General features: G+C 44.9%; 1 protein-coding gene across 1 annotated transcript in view; it reads right to left on the reverse strand.

Moving 5' to 3' along the window:
• ascc3 (activating signal cointegrator 1 complex subunit 3) overlaps positions 1-13,967 on the reverse strand; it is a 144,259-nt gene that overhangs the window by 107,807 nt on the left and 22,485 nt on the right. Inside the window, 3 exon segments of the mRNA XM_071534812.1 lie at positions 2,541-2,666; positions 4,249-4,384; positions 5,075-5,276. Of these exon segments, the coding sequence (XP_071390913.1) occupies positions 2,541-2,666; positions 4,249-4,384; positions 5,075-5,276 (464 nt within the window).

The raw sequence follows: 13,967 nt of genomic DNA on the forward strand, positions 1-13,967 counted from the left end.
ATATTGAATTATCGCCCAGCCCTAACTGTGATCCACCTCTGATATGATGGATATGATGCAGTTTGATTGATTACATAATTATTGTAGAATTGATCAATGCTACACTGGTTGTCTGTGGGAAGCCCTTCACCTGAATTGATTCTAATTCATCATTCATCACCGGTATTGGCCTTCGAAAACCCATATTGGTCATATGATGGCCCAATGTACACGTGTGCACACATCTACACGACGGCATACACACACACACACACACAAACACAACAAATACACACATGCAAACACAAACCTTTTTCAAACTTGTTTCTCAAGTTGCTTGTGGTGTGAATAAATAATTGCTGCAGGTCTGATTTGAGTTTGCTGCTAAAAGCTTCGAGTCCAAAGAGCAGTTACTTCTACAGGGGCTTCTAGATGCCCGGGCAGCTAAAAGCAAAAGGTCTGAACAAGGAGGAAGGAACGTAAAAAAAAAAAACTGCAGCGTCGCCATCATTCATACATACATAATGCTATTCCCACTACACTGCACTCCGGTCCCGTTGCATACATCCACGTTCCTAATGGACGCGTTAATGGTCAAGTCCTCAAGGGCCGCCCTGATGAAGATTGAAATTGACAGGCGGCACTCAAGACTTTGCAAACACACACACGCACACACACGCACACACACCTGAGCCAGCTTTCCTAAACTGTGAAAAACAACAAGAGCGACTGCGTGGACATGATTAAACCATCCGTTTATCAATTTGTCACGGCACACAAACACACACACACACACATACACACACACACACCGGAGCTGACTCTTGTTTATTATGACGTCCATTAGCATGAGTGACGGGAAGGTTAAGAGAGGTGAACAGTTACACCGGTCCGCTGAAGTGTGACAAAAAAAACGGTTCCGCGGCTTACGGGTGGGGGGGGGGGGGTGGGGGGCGTCGGACCCTCCCGAGACTTCATCGACAAAAGGTCAAATTCGGAGAGGAGAGGGCGACCTTTTCGCGCCGCGGGATCCTCGGCTAGTGCCGGGCCGTAATGATGGATTACAAAGCCCGCTCCGCCGGACAGGACGGGCGCGCTCGCCTTTCAAAGACAATGATGGTGTGTGTGTGTGTGTGGACTTTGCTGTTGTCATCTCCATCCCCCCTAGCCTTAGCTCTTCCCAAAGGACTGATGGAGGGGGGTGGGGGGGGTGGGGGGGTGGGGGGTTTGGGTGTTCGGGATGGGCTGAACACCTGCCTCTCCAGCCCGCTGACCCCTACTGTGGGCCAACAGTGGCTTCGGCGAAGTCCGCCAGAGGCTAGGGCGACGTATGTATGCGAGTGTGTGTGTGTGTGTGTGTGTGTGTGTGTGTGTGAGACTGTGTGTTTGTCAGTCAAGCTGTCAGTCAGAGTGACGGGTCATTGTGTCCGCTGACAGCTGGCTGAGAGCTACAGCACTTCCATTAAGAGGGAACATCACTCACTGGCCATTACAGCCACACAGTCCTCCCCTGTTCGCTGAGATGGAGGATAGCGGGTCCCACATATACGCGCTGGCACCGGGCGAACTCCCCCCTGGCAACCGCACACACACACACACACACACACACACACACACACACACAGGCCGGTCCTGCTACTCACACACACACACACACTTCAAAAAGGCGCAAATGCTCATATGTAAACTAGGATTTGATTTTTTCCTGATATACTGCACCGGTATTTATTAAAAATAGGTATGGTTCAGTCAGTGTCATCCATCTCTAATATGATGGATATGATGCAGTTTGATTGATTACATATTTGTCGTAGAAATGATCAACGCTACACTGGTTGTCTATAGGAAGGCAATAAACTAATTTATTTTAATGTGACAGTCTGATTGGATTATTGGCATTAGTATAGTATTAGTATATTTTTACCACAATTATCATCCTCGATTTCAATGGAGAGTTTTAGTGTCCCATGGTCTAAATCAGTGGTTCTCAACGTGGGGTCCAGGGACCACCAGGGGTCCTTGAGGGGGTTCCAGGGGGTCCCCAATCAAATTGATGAATTGTTAAACTTCAGCATTATTTCATTTACAAGAAGTTAACACAATCAGTGGAATGTAGAAGAATGACTGTTTTGATCATAGCTTCACTGTTATCTCTCTACCTACAATACAGATAGTCATGGGATTCTGGACAAAATCATGTCTAACATTAATAATATTTGCAGATTTGGGTCCAAGAGACAAAATCTCATCAAATGGGGGTCTGTGGCCCCGATGTGGACTAAATTACAGGGTCCTTGCTATGAAAAAGGTTGAGAATCGCTGGTCTAAATGATGTTTCAGAGGCTTTTTGATGTTGACAAGAATACAATTCTAGGGGAAACATCACCTTTGGAATCTTTTGGTCTGGAAAATCAGCATACTATATCGGCAGCTTCAATCCAAAACTGTTAGCCGCCGTCAAAAACCCACAGCGAGCTAACCCGAATGTACAAATGTGCACACACTCGCATACAGCACACACACACAAAAACAAACACAAACAAACACAAGGTGCCTCTTGCCTCATCTAGTTCAGAGATGAAGATGGGCTTCTCCTCGAAGCCGATGGGCATGGGCTCGTTGGGCGGGATCTCCACCTCTTCGTACATCTTAGTGTTGTCCCTGCGGATTCCCTCGGGCAGCAGCATCTGAGCGTCACACAGAGACAGAAAATCACAAAATGACCTCGACGGCTCGAAAACAGCATCTTTTCAACACACTCCAAAACCGACAGAACCCTTGGAAGGATATTCAAAGTCATGAGAGACAACCCAATCATCTAGTTTATTTAGATTTTGGCAATCGACCAACAGCCGAAAATGGCTTTTAATTCCCATATCCTACCTGCTCCCTTTGAAAATACTGAGGAAACGCACCCAAGAGAGGTCTATGCTAATAAGTAATGGGTGAAAGAGAGCAGGAATTAAAATGAAGATATTCTAAAAACCGGATTAAAGCAAAGGCTTGTGGGTAATCTGTTGGGTACTGGGGTGTAATGAAGGAGCAGACTGCGTGACTGAGGGTGTCAAGGTGGGAACGTGAAGCGCTGCGGCGCTGCCGGGAGATGAATCAACTTACCTTCCTCTCAAAAAGAGAAATTCAGAAAAATACAGAATGCGGTATAACTTCATTTAAAGACTGCTCATTTGTGTAAACTTGTATTGTGTAAAACATCCAAGACTGAGTAAATATTACACAACATTCCCAGTTGGATTTAGGGAACACACACTTGATGACTAGTTGGATTTAGGGAACACACGATTGATGACTAGTTGGATTTAGGGAACACACACTTGATGACTAGTTGGATTTAGGGAACACACACTTGATGACTAGTTGGATTTAGGGAACACACACTTGATGACTAGTTGGATTTAGGGAACGCACACTTGATGACTATTTGAATTTAGGGAACGCACACTTGATGACTCGTTAGATTTAGGGAACACACACTTGATGACTCGTTAGATTTAGGGAACACACACTTGATGACCAGTTAGATTTAGGGAATACACACTTGATGACCAGTTAGATTTAGGGAACACACACTTGATGACCCGTTAGATTTAGGGAACACACACTTGATGACCAGTTAGATTTAGGGAACACACACTTGATGACCCGTTAGATTTAGGGAACACACACTTGATGACCAGTTAGATTTAGGGAATACACACTTGATGACCCGTTTGATTTAGGGAACACACACTTGATGACCAGTTAGATTTAGGGAATACACACTTGATGACCAGTTGGATTTAGGGAACACACACTTGATGACTAGTTGGATTTGGGGAACTCACTTGACAATCAGTTATGCTACGAAAACACAGAACCAAAACTAAACTTTCCACTCTTCCTGTATTATTTTTTCCTCTGTTGTACTCTGCAGGAGGACTAAATCAGGAGTGAAAAAGAGGAAAGTGCTGAACTGTCGCACACAAGATCATCTGTACAACTGGAACATGCTAGCGCTGAATCAGTCATGGTGCCAAATTGTGTCTGTAATTGGACCTAAAAGTCGTGTCTTTCCCCAGCCTTAGATGAGCCACAAGGTGAAATCAGGGCACAAAGAACACTCATACCACAGACTTCACAGTAGCACCGCAGAACTACCACAGAATCCTGAAGACTTGATGAGTCAACGGAAGAGAGCTGTGGCATTTTAGATGCATTTTTCCACTGCTACATTGGCAACTGTCTAACCAATTTTCGTTATTCGGGCCTCACCTTGGCTCCTCCGACGAACGCAGGCGTCTTCGTGGCCTCGGCGTAGCTGTCGTAGACGTTGGGATAGCGAATACGTTCGTACACTCTTTCCCTGCTCAGCACCGGTTCGCGTCGCGCCGTCAGCAGGGCCTGCTCCCTGTGCGAGCCGGGACAAAACGTGTTTGACGTGAAAAATAGTGGAAAACAAAGTCTGGTGAGGTGAGGCTGGGCTTTTCCAGATGGGGAACATGAGAGAAGTCTATGTCAAATTAAAGTCAGATCAACTGCAAAGAAATCAAAATAACCGGCAACATCATTTCAACATGTTTACACTGGACCAATTATATGCAAGATGTCACACCTGCGAACCCGCGGTTTTCATACGTGCAGGCTCATCTCCATTTTTGTGCTTTAGGATGAATACTGCGCTTGATGGATGATACAAATGAAAGGCAGAGATGTGAGGCATAATGTTCCTTCCTAAAGTGGCTTACCTCTCTACTAATCTTTTCCTTCACACTCTGGCGGATTTGGCCATGCTAAGTTTTTAATTAAACAGATCGCTGCTCTTTTTTTCATCCCCTGAAATTAAACTTTCAGAAAAATCCTTTATAGAAAAAAAAAAAAAAAAAAGATGCGAGGAGCTGCTCAGTCAATATGTGTAGTGTTTTTTCTTTTTCTTTTTTGTAAAGCTGCAGCCAAGTTGTGATGAAAAATGCAAAAGGTTGTGGGGTTTTCCATGTTGAAACTTGAGAGCACAGGATGGAGACAGAGACAGAAAAAGAACAGAGACAAAGGAGTCGGGGGGGGGGGAGAAGACGGAGAGAAGTTTCGAGAGCTGATCTACCTCTGCGCTCTCATCTCTTTGGGGTCAAAGTAGAAGGCAGCATCTGAAGAGTCCATGTCATCTGCGCCTTTCCCTCTCTTCCGCTCCCTCTTCTCCTCCCTGCGGTACATCTTCATCATCTGCTTCTCCTGCTCCGACTGGATGGTCACCTGGCACCCGAAGATGGGCTTGCTCGCCTCGCCGCTGCCTTTGCGGCTGCCGTCTGAAGGGGAACACAAACAAAGATTTAAATGAAAGGCGAAAGGCCGCGACATCAGAGGTTAGATTGGACCGGATTCCTTTAAATATCGGGCAGCCTCGCTGAGATCACATTTCAGTCACACAATCAGCAACATACAGGGACATACATTATAAAAAGCAAATGTAAAAACCATAGAGCATGTGAGACTCATTGCTTTAAAATCACTGAAGGAGGCAAGAAAGGAAATTCAAAGTGCAATCTGTTCCATTTACAAGGCACACAGTGCCAGAAACCAGCCTTGCCAAGATGAGAATTTATGCAGCATTTTAAACCAGTCATACGATCTGATAGCATAATTAATGGTTTTAAAAGAATTGGAAGTAAGTAAAGATGTGAAGTACAGGGGAGTCGTATACAGTAGATGGACATCTCATAGTTAGAGATGACCAGCCAACTTTATGGTATAACTCACAATAGTAAGTCCAACATTCATTTTATTTTGAAATGCAAACAATTCAAAGTAATACAAGATTTACCTACACATCCTATAGTCCATAGTATAGCAACAATTGTACTGTACACTTTTATCCTTTATTTACAGAATGAAATACAAGATGAATTTCGCAATTGAAATCAATGTGAAAATGCAAACTGTAGTCAACAACACAACAACATTTTTAAGGCCTCTAAAACTGAATTTAAGCCTTAAAATGCCATTTTCACCCATCAAGACCTTTTAAGGCCTTGAGTTTAGATAATATAACTTAATACATTTTAAGAGTTTTCAGACTTGTTACAGGTGTTATAGAAAACCTGTGTTTAGTCATCCCAGGATTCAGAGAAATCAAAGCCGCTTGTTCTCATTGAGTAAAACCACACATTGCTATCGGGAGTGAGTAAAAACTGATTCATAGTTAAGCAGAGATCTTGAAAGCCCATTGTGAGCGTCATCTGTAGTTTGTGTGTGGCGCGGCGAGGGTTAATGCCCCCAGTGCAGCCTCCCTGTTAGAGGCACAACAGCTCAATAAAAGGCAGAATTGCTCTTGAAAACAGATGAGATCTGATGATTGCACCGCGGCCCGGGCTGATTGACTGAATGATTTCTTCTTTATCTCGTCTAGCGGGCTCTACCTGCTGTGTGCAGCCTCCCTCTCCTCCTCCCAGCTCTCCTCCTCTTCCTGTCACTCCCTCCCTCCCATTACCTCTCCGAACCCCCCCCCCCGACCCCCTCACCACCGCCCCCCCCCTCCCCCGAATGCACCAATTCCTCTGTCTAAACCATTCCCCATCCTTTACTTTCCTCTCTATCTGTGAGCCATCACGCCTTGTTATGCGCGCCCTCCCCAACAGTGATTGCCTCCAAATCTCCTGGATTCCCGCTTCCCCGGGCCTTTGTAGTGCCGTATGCATTATGAAGAGCAAAGCGAGGTAGATATTGTGTTTGTTTTCGAGGCGTTTCCAAGGCGTTTTCCCAAAGCCTTTGCAACGAATGCGGCCCTTAAAATCATAAGCAGATTTTCAAGAGTAGTTCTAAGGCAGGTGTTTTATGGAGCCAACATAACATAACAAATAAGGCATTTGATAAATCGACTGGCCATACCATACCAAATAATTATGATTCAAATAATCTCATCTCAACATTGTATAATAAATGAATACATTAAAACCTTGACTCAAGCTGGGCAAACCTCAACAAGGAGTGATACATAAATCTCAAAACTACACATATAAGTAGCCCTTCCTGATTTTGGTGGTTAGAACATGAGGCACAATACGACACTCATGATCATCAATGCATAAAAAGTGGATTTTGAGAAATGAATTAATGAATCAACTACGATAAGTTGTAGCCAGTCATTAGCCTCATCCAAGTGAAATGACTCATCGTAACACCTTCTATTATGGGACACGAACCAAACCGACTGACAGTGAGAGCAAGGATTACAAAAATGCTGTTGGATGTTAGATCAATCACAGATGTTGATTGTAGAATCATGAACAAATGCGGATGATGGTGACATGCAGCACATCAATGTCAGACAGAGAAAAAAAATGAGCATCGCCTGGAGGGAAGTAAGCAGCCTCTTTACAGTTTTCTGGTGAGTAACGTTAACTTTGCCTACATCCTCTTGTTCAGAACGGGTTTCTCATCCTCTTCTTCAGGAGCGAACGGAGCGATCGCTACCTTCCTCTCGTCCATCCTTCCGTTCTCCTCTGTTACTTCAGGTTAGTCGGGCGACGCAAATTAGATCGCTTGCAAGTTGCCGCCAAAATCTGTGTTGCGTGGCAATTATAATGATCTGACTGCGCTCCGCTCTCCGCGCCCCTTTGACCTCTTGCTCTCTGCTACTCACAGCTGCACTTTGTGTTTGAGCAGGAGAAAAAAAAAAAAAAAAAAAGGCCTATCTATCTGGACCACTGTCTTAGGAAATCGTCTAAGATGCTTGTCGGGGGAAAAACACTGGTATCATCACCTTCTTGTTAAAATCACGACAGAGCCATTTGTTAAGGTATATCAAATCTGGGAAACAGATTCCAGGTTTTTTTTTTTTTACACTTCCTCGACACAAGCTCGCGCCTAATGACCCAAGTCAAAGACATTTGCGCAAACACACACACACACACACTCAATGGGAGGCTATTTATACCAGATTGGAGCTGTCAACTCCCCCAGCTGGCTGTGTCGCTGGACTAGGTAGCTCGACCTTTGACACCGGCCTCTCCTTCCACCCGGCTGTCAGACGCCTTATCGCCGGATCAGGGGGGCCGCGCTAATTAAGACTCCTCCTCGTTATTGCCGCTGTGTTAATTATGCGGCGGGAGGCAGGTTTAATTGGCAGCCCTAGCCTTGCGACAGGGTGCTGTCATCAACCCTGTGTCTACCTCGCAGCTGGAGAGTCACGCGGACTTGACCGGACTCTCTGGGGGGGGGGGGGGGGGGGGGGGGAGTAAGGCGGCCATGTAGAGGCCCCGGGGGGGGGAAGGAAGCTACCAGGCATCACGTTCACCTGGAAGTCAAACAAAGGCTCCAGTGGAAGAATAACCTTTGGATAAGAGCGAGGAGAGCAACGCAGAAGGACGAAGGGCCTATGGTAGAAAATACTCTAATGACACATGACAGCATTAGGTCAGTGTGCTTCCATCGCATCACGAAGAACAGAAGACCTTATTTGTGTTAATTGAGTATATAAAGACCACGGTGGTGGGAATCACGCGAGAAAGCTTCCGATATGATATGATCTTGAAACGGGAGCAACACTGGCAGTGTTGCTCCCGTTCCCCTTCATTTTGCGAAGTGCTGAGATTACTGTAGATACCGCGCGGGTTATTTTTCTCTTTCCTCTCATTCGACGGCAATAAACAGCCGCATTATCCCCGACAAGAAATGCCAAAATCGATTATACTCACGAGCGAAATGTCATGAATCAATCCCATTTAAAACTTCGACGCCTTTCGAGCAAAGCCTTTGATAGAATATCATAATGGCTTTTGTGAAATGAAAATAATGCTGGTACAGGAGCGCCTTGGTGGCACTGGAGACAAACGCCTCACCTCTCTCTATTTCTCTCTCTATTTAAAGTCAGGTTGAAGTCAGAAGTTAACCTCCGCTTCTATGTAAAACAAGAGCTGTGACCATGAGGGTTTCACATAAAGAAGATTCTTTCCTACATGTATTCCTTTGCACCTTTCTTACAACGTGGCTTTGTTGTTCAATGGTTACCCTCTTATAACTCTTCCTCTCCAAAAGTGATGCTGACTTCAATATTAAACATAAAAGCCTATTGTCTGTCAAACAATAAGTAATGAGATCCATTAATAGTGTTTTCCACGAGCGCATGGAGTAGCTAGCCAAAGAGGAAAAAAGAAGCCAGCTAGGGCAGTCAGGGGTCAATTTGGACCTTGATTGAATTCAAAATACACATCTTAATTATTGAGTATTTTACTGCCTTGCTAAAAAACTGCATGGTTTCTTTTCCAGTTCAATCATGAGTTATGTTGAGCATTGGCATATAACACTCACTCGAGATATTAGGCAGACGAAGAGGCAAAAAATCCATAATCGGGGTTGACATGACCATGAAAACTATTCGCTCGCAGAATAGCCTACATAAAACACAGCCTCAAAGAAAATACTCGAGAATGAATACGTCTTAAAAATATACTGGTAGATGACTGTTGTTAGGTTTGTTGGAGATGGTTCAGTCCGGGTCAGTGGAAGGTAACATGGCTCCATCACAAGGCTGCATCATCTCAAAAGAAATCCAACTATTTCTCCAGACAAGGGAGATCGACTTTGTCCAAACCGACAGGATCTCTGTCCTCACGTGCTAAAGGTATGCAACCCGTCGGAACCGTAAAGAGCAGAGGTTTTTTCCTTCCGTTTACGAGTGCGAGCTCCCGTTACATCTAGGCCTCGGTGGAATGAGGAGCAACGTCAGCCGGCGGTATTATCGTTTTGTGACTGCGCTAGAAAGACCCATGCTTGATCATTCCTCCCTCGAACACAAAGACAAGAGAGAACGATCTAGTAAGTGATAGCGTTATCCAGCAGAAACCCCCGTTCTCTCTGAGTCTATCAGGACTCAAAAAGCTCTTTTGAGAATCTTATTCCGTCTCAAATGCCCTCTCTAACTTCCCAGTGATTTCCATCTCAAAGGCTCCTCTTCCCCTTTCTTCATCACTGCATTTGGGACACAGTCACGTCAGTAAACCCCCCCTCCCAACCTCCTGACATGGCTGATGTACATTCTCCTCCTCCCCAATTCTTTGATCTAGTCCCAGCCCCGTCTCTCCTCTCTCCGCATGAGCTCGCCGCCGCTGTGCCGGGGCATTCGCCAATTACTAAGTTTGCTGGATATGATTGGGGAATTTGCTCCATTCAAATTTCGCCTTTTCCCTGGAGACTGCTGCTTTTCTAAACAAATGTAAACAGATAGAGAGCAATTAGTGGAAGGCAGCCCTTGAATACAGATAAGGCGGCGGAGAGCAAAGTAATGAGCATCACTAGGAATACACTTATACGGGTGTACATGTGTAGTGTCTCGGCCTGGCCTAACAGAGGGGGTATTTTGCAAAGCCACGTATTGTATTGCAGTGTCAGCATGACCCATATGCACTGAAGCTCCAGCACAGTGGTTCTTGATGCGTTGACTGATTATCTGTCAGCAAATAGGATCCGAGCGGCATGCCACGTATTCACGATTCAACAGGCCAAATCCAATCAAACCCATGAGATGCATATCAACCCCACCCATCTCTCCTGTCACAATCCACTCTATATTATCTAATAAGCAAGATAAGCCAGTAAAACGCTACTAACAGCCCTAACTCTTACAATGCCGGCCGTCGACAACTTTAACAGTCTTCAAAGTCTGCAAATCAGAGTCTGTGTATGAGCTTTCCAGGGTACCAAAGAGGCGGCTCCAGCATTTATCCACTCATAAACCACCGCCTCCCATCGGCCGTTTGAAATGTGGAGATGAGCCGCCCGCGAGTATCTGCACATTGATAAACACGCAAGTGCCGGGCTGCAAAACCGCAATTTTGAAAGCTAATCAGCAAGAGACAGGCTTTCCCGCTAAATCCCGCTCTTCCTGATGGCATGCAAAAAGTGGAAAATTTAATCAGCCTTTTTTTTTTTCCCCGCCCCGGCTGACCTCGCCCGCGGTCGTCAAGGCAACGCTAATCTCAAAAGCTGTCTGGCAGGTGAACTTCTTGACACTGATCAGAAGTTGTTCGCTAGGCAGGGGGCGGCACGAGCGGAAGTTGGAAGCAGTTTGTCTTCTTTGGTCCGAGCCATAGCAGAAATGTTTACTTTGCTGTGGTTTTTTTTTTTTTCGGATTTGGTTCGTTTACCTTCGCACTGCCCAGTTAGAAGCTTGAAAATAAAAGTCACATGGACTCACGAGAAGCTCCGTTATTGGACAGAGTTTTGGTAACCTGTCGTCCCGTGAGGTTAGAGATTTTGGCACCAAGGGAGAGTCGAAAACAACTCCAAATCCACTCTCTCTCTGCCGCAATTTACCTTCTCTGGTGTTCATACAGTTAAGAACACATGAAGAAATAGCTGAAAATGATGAGTTCATTTTGTTATGCTAGGATTTCCAAGCTATCGGATCCATCTCCTCATACCCACAAATCCTGACATTTCGGGGTAGTTTCCTGTAATTGGTTACAGATTACTTTCTCACTCCTGCACCGCAGTTCTCCTGGAAGGGGGCTGGGACCCGTTCAAAGATATTTGGTGCCGCCCAAGTTCGAAAGGGCATTTTCTTCACCTGGCCAAACAAACTGAACTAAAGGAGGGAACACTAGAGTTTGAATAAACCACTCCAAACACGCCGGGTGTGAACGCACCCGAAATGTAGAGCAGGAAAACTTCTGAACGTTGTTTTGCCACTGAGACTGATGAGGGGGAGAGAAACAGAGGAGAGATAAGCTCTTTAAAGTTTTACAAACATTACCCCGACACTAGAGGAAGTTAATACCTCAAAACGATTAAATATTAACAGTTAACCTTTACGTGGCGACGCTGAGCTCTTTTGCCGGGGTGGAAAATGAGTTCAGGTGGCTTAACTTTTGTGTTAAAGGGAATTAGTATCAGTATCACTGTTCCATAAACAAACCAAACCATTCTCGTCACTATGATTTTGTCCATCCCATACCGTGAAAGAAGAGAGGCCTGCTGAGATCATTGTACTATTGAGCTACACTACCACTGCACCTGGTTATCAGGTCAGAAGTCCACTGTAATGAAATAAAATGGCCCGGTTCACATAAACCCCTCTATCAAATATCGAGTATCTGATACTACAGCTACTGTAGATACTACAGAGACAGAAGGCCGTAAGAACCATCAATGATTTAACCTGCTAAATTAATTAGAGTTACTAGTCCACATTAATTAAGTGAGGGCTCATTTACTGTTTCATATCCACCATTAAAATCTATATTTAGGACTTGTGACTATCAAATTACTCCAAAAACTCAAAAGGCTGAGCTTGTATGACTTTAAATGGTTCAAGGATTATTCTGAAAAAGCAGAAGCTCTCTCTTCTAATCTTCTGCCGGTCTTTGATGCCTCGCCTCGCATTCGGATCAGAAGACAGCTCCGGCAATGATGAATTATCCATCCTTATCTTCCCACCGATATCTTCGGCTACTCGCAACTCTCGCTCTGCGCGGTTTATGAAGGAATAGGAATCTGCCTCCTCGTGAAGAGGGGAGAAAAGAGGTCAAGAGGCGGCGGCGGCGGCGCTTGGAAGTAGCAGATGTGCACGGGAGGCGGGTACGCCACTAGGAGGGCGGCTTCCGAAATACAATCTCATACAAAATCGATGAACTTTATACCGCTGGGGGAGGCTCCGACATAAACCAGTGGAAGAGGCCTAGTCCATAGAAGAGGCGTACAGGACCATACAGGCCTCGGCGTACTCCGCTTAACAACACCAGGCACGAGTCGGCCTCCGTGCCTATTAGTGCGGGATGATATTTTATTATTTCTCTTATTCATGAGGGGTATTAAAGCAAGGACAGAAATAGAGAGCCTGGCCGCGAGGGAGGCTTTAGTCTGGTCTTCATCCATCCAGGTACACGACATAAAAAAGAAGTGCTGGAGAAATAATGAAGAATCGGGTTGAAGTTAATGGCCAATCTTTTGGGTAATGGCCTTTCGGTGGATTGAGCCGTTTGACAGGCACGCATGAGAACGGGAGTGCTACGCAGCTGAGGCGAGAGATGGATTGATAGATACATTGATAGATATGCATTAAGGGAAAGGAAGAAGGAAAGACGTGGGAAAGACAAAGAGAGAAAGACAGAAAGAAACTGTTGGGAGCATTGAGAGTATTTGGCAGAAAAGGGCAGAGAAATACTACAAAAATGAGGAGAGTGGATACAATTCTGTTTGAATCTAGAGAAAGTTGACATAATGAAATGGACTGAGCAGCCAAAGGTATTGACTGATATTCACTATCAATCACAACAAACCTGCTGGTGACGGGCCAATGCTGAAATCTGATTTTATGAAGCAAGAGAGGCAAACTGTTTGCATTGTGTCTAAAGAGAGCGTTGTAGTGCATTTATGTATCTACTCGCGCCTCCATTCAAATCTTTTGTTTTTGCTGTTAAATATCTCAAGCATACTGTATCCCTATCTAGAGCATCATCATATTAACAGAAAGGGAAGCCATCATGTGCTAGTATTACTCAAGCCCCTATTCATACGGGTGTAACGTGAGGACCTTGTGTAAATAATGAACAACCTCTGTGTTTCACATTCACACAGGATAATGAAGTTAGCACTAGGACATATGTAGGAGTTCTAGATTTTACAATTTGTCATTTCCCGGTGTAGCGAAACAAAACGCCAAGTCTATAGATTCCACTACTGCCTCTATTGTTCATGACAGGAGGAAGGGAGCAATCGTGTGTCTAAAAGAAGAAGAAAATAACACTAACAAATAACACACGGCAAAAACAAATTAAGGCTGAAATTACTAGAGTTCAGTTCGCCCTGTATTATATTATTGCTTCTGTCTTCGCCAAAATACAGGAGGAAATTGCCACTGGAAGTTCGACTTTACTAACGATAGACATGGCGGATTCGCACCGGATTAAAAACACTGACAATCATGCCGATTATTTCAAATCACTGGACCTCCCGAGATAATATTCGACATGAAGACGTTCTCCCGTCTTAAATCGGACTAG

The sequence above is a fragment of the Centroberyx affinis genome, unplaced genomic scaffold (assembly GCF_046629955.1).
Source record: "Centroberyx affinis isolate AG114_WGS23_722 - 3 ecotype Tasmania unplaced genomic scaffold, CSIRO-AGI_Caff_v1 ptg002631l_1, whole genome shotgun sequence".
In the NCBI taxonomy this organism is placed as follows: domain Eukaryota; kingdom Metazoa; phylum Chordata; class Actinopteri; order Beryciformes; family Berycidae; genus Centroberyx; species Centroberyx affinis.